Raw genomic sequence first — 13,174 nt, forward strand, 5'->3', positions numbered from 1 at the left:
TGTAAATTCCTCAGGGCTTTCAAGCCAGCACAGTGGCTCAGTGGTAGCACTGCTGCCTCACAGCCCCAGGAACCCGGGTTCAATTCCAGCCTCGGATGACTGTCTGTGTGGAGTTTGCACATTCTCCCTGCGTCCAGGGATGTGCAGATTAGGGTGGATTGGCCATGGGTAAGGTAGGGGTTTGGTTGGGATGCTGTTCAGTAGGTCGGTGCAAACTCGATGGGCTGAATGGCTTCTTTCCACACTGTGGGAATTCTATTAAGCCTCTGGGATCTCTGTGCTCCTTCAGTTCTGGCCTCTTCTGCAGTCCCCATTTTCATCGCTGCACCATTGGTGGCCAACTCCCTGCGCCCCATCACTGGAACCCCCTCCATATCTCCCATCTCGCCTTGGAGACTATCCTTAAAACCTACCCCATCTGTCCGACTGTGCCCTGAAATGGTCTCACTTTCTGTTTGATTATCCTCCTGCGAGCGTTTTGTCGTCTGTTAAAGACAGTGAGGCCTGGAGCTTAGGGTTGAGGTTGGCAGGTATTTCCCAGGCTCTGATTGGCTGCACTGTGTTTTCTTGCAGTTTTCCAGGATTACATCAAACTCACCAACAGAGATATCGAGCAGACCATCAAGAATGATATATCTGGAGACGTGAGGAATGCACTGATCGCTATCGGTGAGTCAGTCCAGCTCATTCCAAACAAAAGGGACAATGTTCATCTGCACGTACACACACATATTAACACATGTGTACACACTCAAACACATACACATACACCATATGCACTCAACCACGTGCGCACACATGCCTGTGCACACATGTACATTTACCTACATGTGCACACATCCACATACGTGCACCCGCATGTACACACACGTACACACACACACATACTTATGCACACGCATGTACACACACATGTACATACAGATGCACCCTGTATGTCCTTGTTTGCTATGATCTGCCTGTACTGCTCGCAAAGCAAAACTTTTCACTGTACTCAGGTACATGTGACTATAATAAATCAAATCAGATGCACACGTTTGCTTATGCACATGTGGATTCTGCACACAAAGATTCACATACATAACACATACATGTGGAATCCCCCCAACTCTGTCACCCCCCCTTCTGTTTCTCCCACTCTGTCCCCAGCCCTCTGTTTATCCCCCGCCCCCACTCTTGACGATTCTGAGTCTCTGACTCCCCCCTTGATTTCGGTTCCAGAGGCACTGACAAACACCCGAACCCTCGTTCCTGCTCCAGCAGCTCACAGACTGGTACAGATGACCCAGATTACCATGTGCTGTGCGAGACCATGGCTCCCCCGACTCCAGTTTCCTGCCTGTCTCGCTGTCCCTGTTTCTCTGTCCCACCTTCCCAGGCCTGTATTTCTACAGAATCTCCTTTAATCAGTGCAAACTGCAGATCTTCAATAGCACCTTGTGATGAGGCATTCCACATCCCATTAGCTGTTCTATCGACGAGTCCTCCTCCTGTTGTACTTTCTCACATTTGATCTCTTCCTGGTCTCCCACTAAGTGGTTTTTCCCTCCTTCACCCTGTCATCTCATAAAGGCTGTTATTTATTATTTTATGACCAAAACCTTATGCAAAGATGAATGGTGTGAAAGGAGAATTAGGTTCTTAAATTATCTGGGGTAATTCCAGAGTTCTTTCTACATATTCTCTTGTCTGTAGAGAGTGAGTCAGAAACACATCAGGAAGTAAACAGACTCTGGAACACTCTCTCTCTCTCTCTCTCTCTCTCTGTTCCACCCGCATCACCCCCCCCCCGCCCGCCTCTACAGTGTGACAACAGGCCATTTGACCCAACAAGTCCACACCAATCCTCCGAAGAGTAATCCACCCAGACCCATTCCCCTAGCCTATTATCCTATATTTGTCCCTGACTAATGCACCTAACCTACACATCCATGGACACTCTGTGCAATTTAGCAAGACCAATCCACCCTAACCTGCACATCTTTGGATTGTGGGAGGAAACTGGAGCACCCGGAGGAAACCCACGCAGACACGGGGAGAACGTGTAAATTCCACATCAACAGTTGTCCGAGGCTGCAATCGAAACTGGGTTCCTGGTCATTGTGAGACTCTTCTTCCTATTGATTTATTTTTTCTCCCTGTTCTCTCTGTAGTGTACCTGCACCTGGACAGTATTTGCATGGACTCTAACCTCTCCCATTGGCACTGCCTAGTGTCTCCTCTTTGTGTGTTTCTGTGCAAGGGCGCGTATCCTTCCACAACCCAGAAGGCTTCCATGAAATATTGTGACTGAAGATCAAAACATGGATGGATTTAGTCTGTTTAAAATCTGCTGTGCCGTTTCGTAAGGCCATGGCTGATTTGTCCGAGGGTTTGACTTCTCTTTCAGACCAGCGCCTCTCAAAGCTGCAACTCTGTCACATTTCAAAAGTCTGTCTACATCCTCTTTAAATATTTTCAGAGATCTCCACAACCCTCTGGGGTAGAGAATCCCAGACATTCGTTGCTCTCTGGGAGAAGAAATCCTTCATCAGTCCAAAGATGTGCAGGTTGGGTGGATTGGCCAAGGGAAATGCAAGGTTACAGGGATAGGGTTAGGGGGGTGAGGCTGGGTATGGTGCTGTTTGGAGGGCCACTGTGGACTTGTTGGGACGAATGGCCTGTTTCCACACTGTTGGGATTCTATGATTCTCAGTTGTGAGTGAATTATCCTGTATCTGTGTCCCTTGTGAGAGTTTTCTCCATTGGTAGAAATATCTTTTCAGCATCAAGTCTCTTCAGAATCTTGTATATTTCACTAAGATCAGCCCTCATTCTTCTAAACTCTGAAGCATAAATCAAGAAACACAGGGAATAGCAGCAGGAGTAGGCCACTCTGCCCTTTGTGCCTGCTGTACCATTCGTTAGGATTGTGATTGATCATCCAATCACAACCCCTATTCTCCCCAGATCCTTTGATCCCTTTAGCCCTAAGAATGTGGGGTGGCACGGGGGCTCAGTGGTTAGCACTGCTGCCTCACAGCACCAGGGACCTGGGTTCAATTCCCACCTCGGGTGACTGTGTGGAGTTTGCACACTCTCCCTGTGTCTGTGTGGATTTCCTCCGAGTGCTCCGGTTTCCTCCCACAGTCCAAAGGTTCGGTAAATTGCCTGTAGTGTTGAGGGATGTGTAGGTTAGGTGCATAGGTCAGGGGTAAATGTAAAGTAGTAGGGTAGGGGAATGGGTCTGGGTGGGTTACTCTTCGGAGGACTCTACAATTCTATGGGCTTCTTGAAAACATTCAATGTTTTGACCTCAACTTAGTTCCACAATCCAGTGCTCACTTGTATGTTTTGCCATTTAGTGCCAGACACCTGTTCTGTAAAATATCTGAGGCGCTGGTTGGATGATGATAAAGAGCATGTTCTGCCATTGGCAGCTGTGCCTTCAGCAGTCTTGGTGCTAAGCTCCAGAACTCTGTCTGTAAACCTCAATGACTCTTTACCTCGCGCTCTCCCATGCTGAAAACCACCCCCATTGACCAAGCTTTGGGATCATCTGTCCTTCCATGACTTGACAGCACAATAACTCTAAACTGGCATATTGTAATGCAGCAAGAACAAGGATATGTAGCCTGTTGTATAAAGTTGTGGTTCTGAAGGAGTTAATGTTTATGTCCTGTATTTTGATTCTGTCCTTGCGCCCTAGTGCCCCAGGGCTTGTTTGCAGAGGTGGCTTATTTTCTACTATTAACACCCACCATTAACACTTATGCTGCATCTATATCACTCCTCTACATTGCTCATCCCCCTTTGTGAATATCACAGAAATGATCATTTTACACATCCCTTCAGTCCTGGGGAAGGATCCCTGGACTCGAAATGTTAACTCTGTTTTTCTCTCCACCGATACTGCCAGACCTGCTGAGTTTCTCCAGGACTTTGTACTTTTATTTCAGATTTCCAGCATCCGCCATATTTTCCTTTTATTATAGGTTAGAGGGGTGGGTCTGGGTGGAATGCTGTTCCTAGGGTCATTGTGGATTCAATGGGCTGAATGGCCTGCTTCCACACTGTATAGATTCTATAAAGAAGGGTCACCAGACCCAAAGCTCTAACTCTGATTTCTCTCCACAGATGCTGCCAGACCTGCTGAGCTTTTCCAGTGATGTTTGGTTTTGATTTTCCTCCCCATTGTCCAACAATTTTTTCTGCTTAACTGATTTATTTGGTTCCAGTTGGAAGGCTACAGTTTAATCTTCTTTCACCAGCAAATCAAAATTCGCAGTTCATGAGTTCAGCGTGTATATTTTCAGATTTTTATTTTTGTTTTGTCAACAGTCTGGAAATATCTAGGTGTGCTACGTAAGTGCAGGTTGTTGTTGTACACCAATTTCTCTGTCTCCTTCATTCCTAGTTCGCAACATCAAGAACATGCCAGGGTTCTTTGCCGAACGCCTCTACAAGTCGATGAAGGTAAATTCTCCTTCATTAACCTCATCTGTGATGGAGTTAGTTTATCCATTCACTCCACAGCTGCCTACATGTATTCAGATCCTGGACTTTGACCCAGCCACAGTGAAGGAACAGCAAACTACTTCCACGTCAGGATGGTGAGTGCCGTGGAGAGGAACTGGCAGGGGTTGGTGTTCCCACGTACCTACTGCCCTTGGCCTCCTCAAAGGAAATGGATGTTGGTTTTGAAGGTGTTGCCAAAGGAGCTCTGGTGAATTACTGCAGAGAATCAGAGAGATGTCCACACTCTGTCAGCGATGAAGGGATTGAGCAGTGAAGGGGGTGGATGGGGTCCAGACCAAGCTGTTTTACTGCAGATGGTGTTGAGCTTGTTGGGAGTGTCTGTGATGTACTGAGAAGGTGAACAAGGGAGAGGAGGGGAATGTGTGTCTGATGGTGGCATCTCACTGGAGGTGGTGGAAATGGTGGCTGATGATCCTCTGGGTGTGGAGGGTAGGGAAGGGCAAATGTTGTAACCATACCTGCATCTGCCCCTTCCTCTGTGTGAACAAGATTTATAGGAAGGATGTGGAGGCACTGGAACGGGTGCAGAGGAGGTTTACCAGGATGTTGCCTGGTATGGTAGAAGGATCGTATGAGGAAAGGCTGAGGCACTTGGGGCAGTTTTCATTGGAGAAAAGAAGGTTTAGGGGTGACTTGGTAGAGGTGTATAAGATGATTAGGGGTTTAGATAGGGTCGACAGTGAGAATCTTTTTCCACGTATGGAGTCAGCTATTACAAGGGAGCGTAGCTTTAAATTAAGGGGGGGTAGGTATAGGACAGATGTTAGGGGTAGGTTCTTTACTCAGCGAGTCGTGAGTTCATGGAATGCCCTGCCAGTAGCAGTGGTGGACTCTCCCTCATTATGGGCATTTAAGTGGGCATTGGATAGGCATATGGAGGATAGTGGGCTAGTGTAGGTTAGGTGGGCTTGGATCGGCGCAGCATCGAGGGCCGAAGGGCCTGTACTGCGCTGTATTCTTCTATGTTCTATGTTCTAAGGTGCCCCTCAGGTCCCTTTTAAATCCTTCTCACCTGAAGGTGCAGTTTACCCTTTACTGTCTGGAGTTCAGAAGGATGGGAGGAGATCTAATAAAGGTATATAAAATTCTAAAAGGGACTGAAAGTAGAGAGAGAGGATGTTTTCTCATGTGGGACAAGCTAGAACGAGAGATCCTGGTTTTCAGATGGGGAGAGGATGCAGTATTGAAACAGAGATGGGGAGGAATTCCCTCCCTCAAGGGATCATGAATCTGTGGAATTCACTCCCCCAGCGTGCCAACACACGGAATAAATCAGAGGAGATAGTCAGACTTTCAATTCCTAATGGCTGAAGGGTCATGGAGAGTGGGAAGGAAAGTGGAGTTGAGACCAAGATGAGATCAGCAATGATGGTATTAAATGGTGGAGCAGGTTCGAGGGGCCGAATGGCCGCCTCCTGCTTCTAGCCCTTATGTGCAGTGAGTGAATCGGCATCATCCAACTTCAAACTCTTTACCAGCTGGCTATCGAAGCCCTAGCAGAGCTCCCTCGTCCTGGTTAAACAGCCCTGAATGGCTGTGGGATTGGCTGTTCTCCTGTCTCTGGTGTTAACTTCAGAGTCTTGTTGTGATTTTCTAGGGAGCGGGGACAGATGACAAGACCCTGATCAGGATCATGGTGTCCAGGAGCGAAATTGACCTGATGAACGTCCGACACGAGTTCAAAGAGATGTATGATGCGTCGCTGTACTCCTTTATAGAGGCAAGTGTCCGAGGGGAACCATCAAACATGAACTCCATCTCAGCAGAATCCAGGAGGGAGTGATTGAGTGTCTGATGAAGAGCCGAGTCTTTCAGGTCACGGTCTAGTTGGGTTTTCCCTGAACCCTGTCTGAACCCGCTGACCCACCACTGGCTCCAGTCCCCATCAGTCCTTTGATCTTTAAATTCCCAACCTGGGTCATTTTCTGGAAGTGAAGACTGAGCAGAGAGGAAGGTTGGGCTGTGGGAATGGCACTAGGGAAGTTGCAGACACAAGGATACAATGAGGTGGCACAGTGGCCTTAGCACTGCTGCCTCACAGCGCCAGGGATTCCAGCCTCGGGCAACTGTCTGTCTGGAGTTTGCACATTCTCTCCATGTCTGTGTGGCTTTCCTCCAACAATCCAAAGATGTGCAGGTTAGGGTGGGTTGGCCATGGGAAATTGTCCCATAGTGTGCATGGATATGCAGGTTAGGGTGGGTTGGCCATGGGAAATTGCCCCATAGTGTCCAGGGATATGCAGGTTAGGGTGGGTTGGCCATGGGAAATTGCCCCATAGTGTCCAGGGATATGCAGGTTAGGGTGGATTGGCCATGAGAATGCGGCCATAGTGTCCAGGGATATGCAGGTTAGGGTGGATTGGCCATGGGAAATTACCCATGGTGTCCAGGGATATGCAGGTTAGGGTGGATTGGCCATGGGAAATTGGCCATAGTGTCCAGGGATATGCAGGTTAGGGTGGATTGCCCATGGGAAATTACCCCATAGTGTCCAGGGATATGCAGGTTAGGGTGGATTGGCCATGGGAAATTGCCCCATAGTGTCCAGGGATATGCAGGTTAGGGTGGATTGGCCATGGGAAATTGGCCATAGTGTCCAGGGATATGCAGGTTAGGGTGGATTGGCCATGGGAAATTACCCATGGTGTCCTTGGATGTGCAGGTTAGGTAGGTTGCCATGGGGAATACACAGTTACAGGGAAAGGGTAGAGGGGGTGGGTCTGGGTGGGATACTGTTTGGAGGGTTGGAGTGGACTCAATGGGCTGAATGGTCTGTTTCCACTCTGCGCGAACTCTATGAATGAGCTGAATGTCTATGTGTTAACCATTCAATGTGGTCAGATTCCATCATGTCCAGACCTGACGCCAGGCCACGGGGTGTGATGTGTGAGGTCATATGACCTCACAGCAAGAGCCAAGAGGCAGTTTTTCTAGAGTGCCTTAAAGGTGGAGAGACAGAGAGGGAGAGAGAAAGTTTTAGGGAAGGAATTGGAGAGGTTAGGTTCTGTACTAATGGAGTGAAGTAACGGGGAACACTGGAGAAACCCAAATTGGGAAAACAGAGTCCTCGCTGATTAGTGAGAATGTTTTAGGGATGTGGGTGGATGAGGTGTGGGTAGGTTTGGTCGGATTTTTGTTATTGAGGTTAAGGATTTCAAATCTGAAGTGAGAGCCTGGGAATGACAACGGAAAAGACTGGGATGCATTAAAAGCGATCTGGAGACATTTGCAGTGAGGTCTGTTAACAGATTTGAAGGATAGGCCAAACCGATTGGCTGTGACTTCAGTCATTCACCCATTTATGGGTATAACAGAGACCCAGCCATCCTGGGAATAGCACCACCCCCAAATCTCCCTGTGATTGACAACTTGGAAATTGCATTCGGGACTCACTGACAATATCTGGTCAAACTGAAGGGTCTGGGGGTCATTCTCAGTCCGGTGAACGGAAAGGGGATTTTGATTGGAGGCGTTTGAAATCGTGAAGGGTTTTGGGAGGGTAAATAAGGAGGAAGCGTCTCCAATGGTGGGTGGGTCAGTAACTGGAGGATGCTGATTGAAACTCAGTGGCAATAAGAGCTGATTGAGGAGGTGATAATTACTCAGTGGGTTGTTGTTGGAAAGGCCAGTGGAAGCAGGTTCAGTGGGAACCTTTGAAGGGGATTTGGATAATACTGGAAAAGTAGATGTTTGGGGCTAATTAGTTAGCTCTTCCAAAAGACCATATGGGCTGAATGGCCCCCTATGCAGTTAAAATAAAATCAAATCGTCTATTCTTAAAGGACTGCTCTCTCATTTGAGAGAGATTCCTGGTGGTGGTTTAACCTCAGGGTCACCTCAGGCAAAGGGGTGGTGGGGGTGGGGGGTGTTTCATGGTAACCTCAGTTGGTGTGGGAATTGAACCTGCACTGTTGGCATCACTTGGCATTGTATGCCAGCTGACCAGTGGACTGAGGTAACTGACTCCAACAGCCCCCCCACACCCAATCCCCACCCGATCCTGTGCAGTATCCATCAGTGTCTGCACAGATATATGTCCAGGCTGCAGGAATCTCTCCAATGGACTGCAGGGATAGGAGACGGTGCAGAAAGGATGGGCCGAACAGAGTTCTTCGCCACCACAATAATTCCGTGATTCTGTGAAGAGCATTCATTTTCCATTTGTTTCCAGGGAGATACTTCAGGGGACTACAGACAGGTCCTGCTGGCACTCTGTGGTGGTGAAGACTAGGAGCCATCATCCCATTGGACTATGTGGCTGCTGTCCTGAACGTTGGAGAGATACAGGACGGACACCACCAATATCCACTGTTAAAGCAAGGTCTGATGGGACATCGGCAAGGGGAGAGAGGGGAAAGGGACGGTCACCAGTCCTTCAACGTCCCCAGCCAACGCCACGTTTGTATCTGTCAAAGTGCTGAACCACGAGTTGAGCTTGGTAGTCCCTTTAACTCTCTCTTCATCACGACCAGTCACCCCAGTGACCTTCCGTTAGTTCACAATCCAGTCTCTAGCTGTGTGTGTGTTAAGCGATAGTCAGTACTGACCTCTGCCGTATAGTACGTCCATGTTTCATTGTGTAGCTCCATGATTGGTACTGGAAGGTCTCCCTACCCTCCACCCCTCAACATCAGCCACCTCTTTTTTTGGGGTGCATTCTGCCCTGGTACCTCAAACATTGCCCTGCCCCCCAATGCCATTTCCAGTCTCTCCAAACTCCACGAGATCCACACAATCCTTACCCCTCATCTCAGAGTACCCTTTACTCTCAGAATATCTCCATCTAATTTTCAACCTTCTCCACACCCACCCACCCCCACCCCCACATCACACTCCCACACCCACCCCCACACCCACCACTCTTCACACCCCACCCCCACACCCAACCCCACTCCCCCACCCCCACCACCACACCCCACCCCCAGTCCCCATCCCCACTCCGGATCCCCACACATCCCACCCCCACCCCCACACACTCCCACACCAAACCCCTCTCCACACCCCAAACCCACACCCAACCCCACTTCCCCACTCCCCAGCCCCACCCCCACACCCACCGCCACACCCCACCCCGACACCACACCCCCACCCTATCACACCCACCCCCATGCACACCACATCACCATCCCCAACCCACCCCAACACCCCATACCCACACCACCCCCACCCCCACCCCACACCTACACCACCCTCACGCCACCCCACACCACCCAACCTCACTCCCCCACACCTCTACATCATCCCCACCCCCACACCACCCAACCCCACACCCACCACACACCCACCCCATCCCCACACCACCCAACTGCACTCCTCCACATCCACCCCACCCCCACACCACCCAACTCCACTCTCCCACACCCACACCCACCCCACACCCACACCACTCCCCCACACCCACCCCACCACCACACACATACACAGGCGCACAGACACAAAGACAAACATTTACAGACGGATGCATAGACATACACAGACACACATGCACAGACACACGTGCACAGACAGACAGACACACACACGCACAGACACAGACACGCACACACACACACACACACACACACACAATCCCCTGCAGTTCTACCCTCAGTTTCCCTGGTCCTGCCCACTCGATTGCTCCACCTCAATCCCTGGCTCCGACAATCTCTCACTCTGCTGCCTGACCTCCAAATGCCTTATTTCAATCATCTTTTTAACGATATAATTTTCAGCCTACACTCTCATATCAGTAATGTGTTTGAAGATGTGTTTTTTTTTAAAATAGACATTTCTCCTGTGCTGTGGGGCCGCATTTTAAATTGGACTCCACCTTCACTGTACACCTTCAGAGTCCATTGCTCATGCCCTCCTCCATCCCCTCCCCCTTCCTCACCCTCCCCATTCCCACCCACCCCATGCTTCCCACCACCTCCTTCCACCACCCTCTCTCTAATTCTCCCAGCCCCAGTAAATCAAGCCCCATTTTATTTCCCTAAGACCATAGGACCCAGGAGTAGAAGTAGGCCTTTTAGCCCATTTAGTTCACTGCTCTTCACTGAGATGGTGATTGATCTGACAATCTATAACTTTGATGCACTGACTGATTTCCCGCCTCAAAACCAAACTCCCGGGATGGATCCAGAGGAGTTCCGTTCCAGTTTAAGCTCAGACCGCGGTCACCCCTGGCGGTTTTGCGATAGATTCTACGCCCCTCAGTGACGAAGGAGAGCTCCCAATCTTCTGGCCAGCCCTGAGTTGTTGAAGAAAATCATCTGGGTCTTGTAAAGATTAGGTGTTTTGTTCCTTTCCTTCCAATACGTCCATCTGTAAAAAATAACGGAGCTGAGGGAGCGGAACGGTTTCTGGAAAGTCAAGGAGTGGGTGGTACCTACACCCTCCCCAAACACCATTCATCCAAGGACAGGAAGCTCTATCCTGACCCTTGCTCTTGGCCGTGAGAAGCGTTTGACAGTAGGTCCCCAATGGACACACATTTGCCAATCTCAGCCACCATTCTGTGTCGTCTGCCCGTTCTTGTGAACCTCCTCAACCCCATCCCTGTGCTGCCAACGAGCTTGCATTATTTTTTAACAAACGACACAGAAGTTGCAATAAACTTGTGAAAGTCCAGGTTCTGTCGTCTTTGTCCTTTTACAAAAGTCAGCGAGTGTATTTGAAGTCCTCATGCGTTCTCCCGTTCTCTGGCAGTCCCTGGGGATGGGGGAGGGGTGACTTGTGGGGCTCTGAGATGCCTGATGAGACTTAATGCCCGGCCTGTGGACTCTACCACTCTGAGAGGCTGGGGGTGGGGTTGGTGCACAAGGAGTTGGGTGGATGATTTCGGAGGCTTCCCCCACATCCTCACCCCCATCTTCCGGACAAAAAAGTGATGGGGAGGTGATATCCTAGTGGGATTATTGCCAGATCTTTAATCCAGAGACCCTGGTAATTTTCTGGGGACATAGGTTCGCATCATACAGTGGCAGAAGGTGGGATTTGAATCCTTATAAACATCTGGAATTTGGAGTTTAATGGTGTCGATTGTCAGGAAAATCCCATCTAGTTCTCTAATGTCCTCAAAGGAAGGAAATCTTAAACAGTCTGGCCCAGGCATGACTCCTGACCCACAGCAACGGGGTTAAAACTTAACTGATGAAGGGCTTTTGCCCAAAATGTTGATTCTCCTGCTCCTTGGATGCTGCGCTTTTCCAGCACCACAATCTTGACTCTGATGTCCAGCACCTGCAATCCTCACATTCTTCTCTGGACAATTAGGGAGGGGTAATAAATGCTGGTCTCTGGATCAGTGGTGCTGGAGGAGCACAGCAATTCAGGCAGCATCTGACGAGCAGCAAAATCGACGTTTCGGGCAAAAGCCCTTCATCAGGAATAAAGGCTTTATTCCTGATGAAGGGCTTTTGCCCGAAACGTCGATTTTGCTGCTCGTCGGATGCTGCCTGAACTGCTGTGCTCCTCCAGCACCACTGATCCAGAATCTGGTTTCCAGCATCTGCAGTCATTGTTTTTACCTAATAAATGCTGGTCTGACCAGTGATGTCCACATCCTGTAAATGAGTAAAAGGCAACTCTCAACAATCTCTGAGATAGTCATCAAGCACCTATCTGATTAGATTAGGATATCTGGTCAGCATTGACAAGTTGGATGAAAGGGTCTGTTTCCACGCTGTACTGTACATCTCTAAGACTATGTCGATGACTATGATTATGTCTATGACTATGACTAGTCCCATCCTCCAGCACTTGGCCTGTAGCCTGGATGATTCAGTGAAGCGTGTAAGCCACTGAATCACATCTGGTCATGTATGTCAGTTTTCTGTGTTCTTTCTGGAATAGGCAGGGGAGGTGATGGCCTAGTGATATTACTACTCGACTTTATTTATCCAGAGCGCCAGGTAACCTTCCTGGGGAGCTGGGTCCTAACCCCATCATGGCCGATGGTGAAGTTTGTCTTCAGTAAACATCAGGAATGAAGAGTCTAATCATGCAAATTGTTGCTGATTGTCAGGAAGAAGCCATCTGATCCGTAACTACCTTTTAGGGAAGGAAACATCCGACACACGCATGACCACAGACCCACAGCAAAATTGTTGAGTCCTAACTACCCTCTGGGCAATTAGGGTTCGGCAATAAATGCTGGCCCAACCAGTGATACCCACATCCCAAGAATGAATTAAAATCTTGTTGAAGGAACTGTTCTTCCTCACTCCTGGAATTCCATCCTGTGAACAAGACAAAATTCCTGAAAATCGTGCTTTGAGCTGAGGTGTAAGTGTTACGTGTAATTACAATCGCTTAATAACAAAAATTAAACTCTCCGAGCTAACAATTACAGCCAAGGAGCAGCTGCGTTTTAATGGGGAAGTGATTTTTGTTTAGTATGTTGATACAAGATAATCAGAGGGTTAGATCGGGTGGACAGTGCGAGCCTTTTTCCTCCGATGGTGACGGTGAGCACGAGGGGCACAGCTTTAAACTGAGGGGTGATGGATATAGGACAGATGTCTTTACTCTGAGAGTAGTAGGGGTGTGGAATGCCCTGCCTGCAACAGTAGTAGACTCATTAACTTTAAAGGCTTTTAAATGGACAGTGGACAGACATATGGATGATAATGGAATAGTGTAGGACAGATGGGCTTCAGATTGGTTCCACAGGTCA

The 13,174-nt window shown here is 48.9% G+C and overlaps 1 protein-coding gene across 1 annotated transcript in view; it reads left to right on the forward strand.

Annotated features, from left to right (window-relative positions):
- anxa6 (annexin A6) overlaps nucleotides 1-11,128 on the forward strand; it is a 119,135-nt gene extending 108,007 nt beyond the window's left edge. The window contains exons 22-25 of the mRNA XM_087995106.1: nucleotides 574-669; nucleotides 4,397-4,455; nucleotides 6,116-6,242; nucleotides 8,694-11,128. Of these exons, the coding sequence (XP_087851232.1) occupies nucleotides 574-669; nucleotides 4,397-4,455; nucleotides 6,116-6,242; nucleotides 8,694-8,749 (338 nt within the window). The 3' untranslated portion in view covers nucleotides 8,750-11,128. The remainder of the gene's footprint in view (nucleotides 1-573; nucleotides 670-4,396; nucleotides 4,456-6,115; nucleotides 6,243-8,693) is intronic.
- Nucleotides 11,129-13,174: the final 2,046 nt, after the last annotated feature.

The sequence above is a fragment of the Chiloscyllium plagiosum genome, unplaced genomic scaffold (assembly GCF_037043375.1).
Source record: "Chiloscyllium plagiosum isolate Xiang-an unplaced genomic scaffold, Cpla_swu_hap1 HiC_scaffold_16, whole genome shotgun sequence".
Taxonomy (NCBI): Eukaryota; Metazoa; Chordata; class Chondrichthyes; order Orectolobiformes; family Hemiscylliidae; genus Chiloscyllium; species Chiloscyllium plagiosum.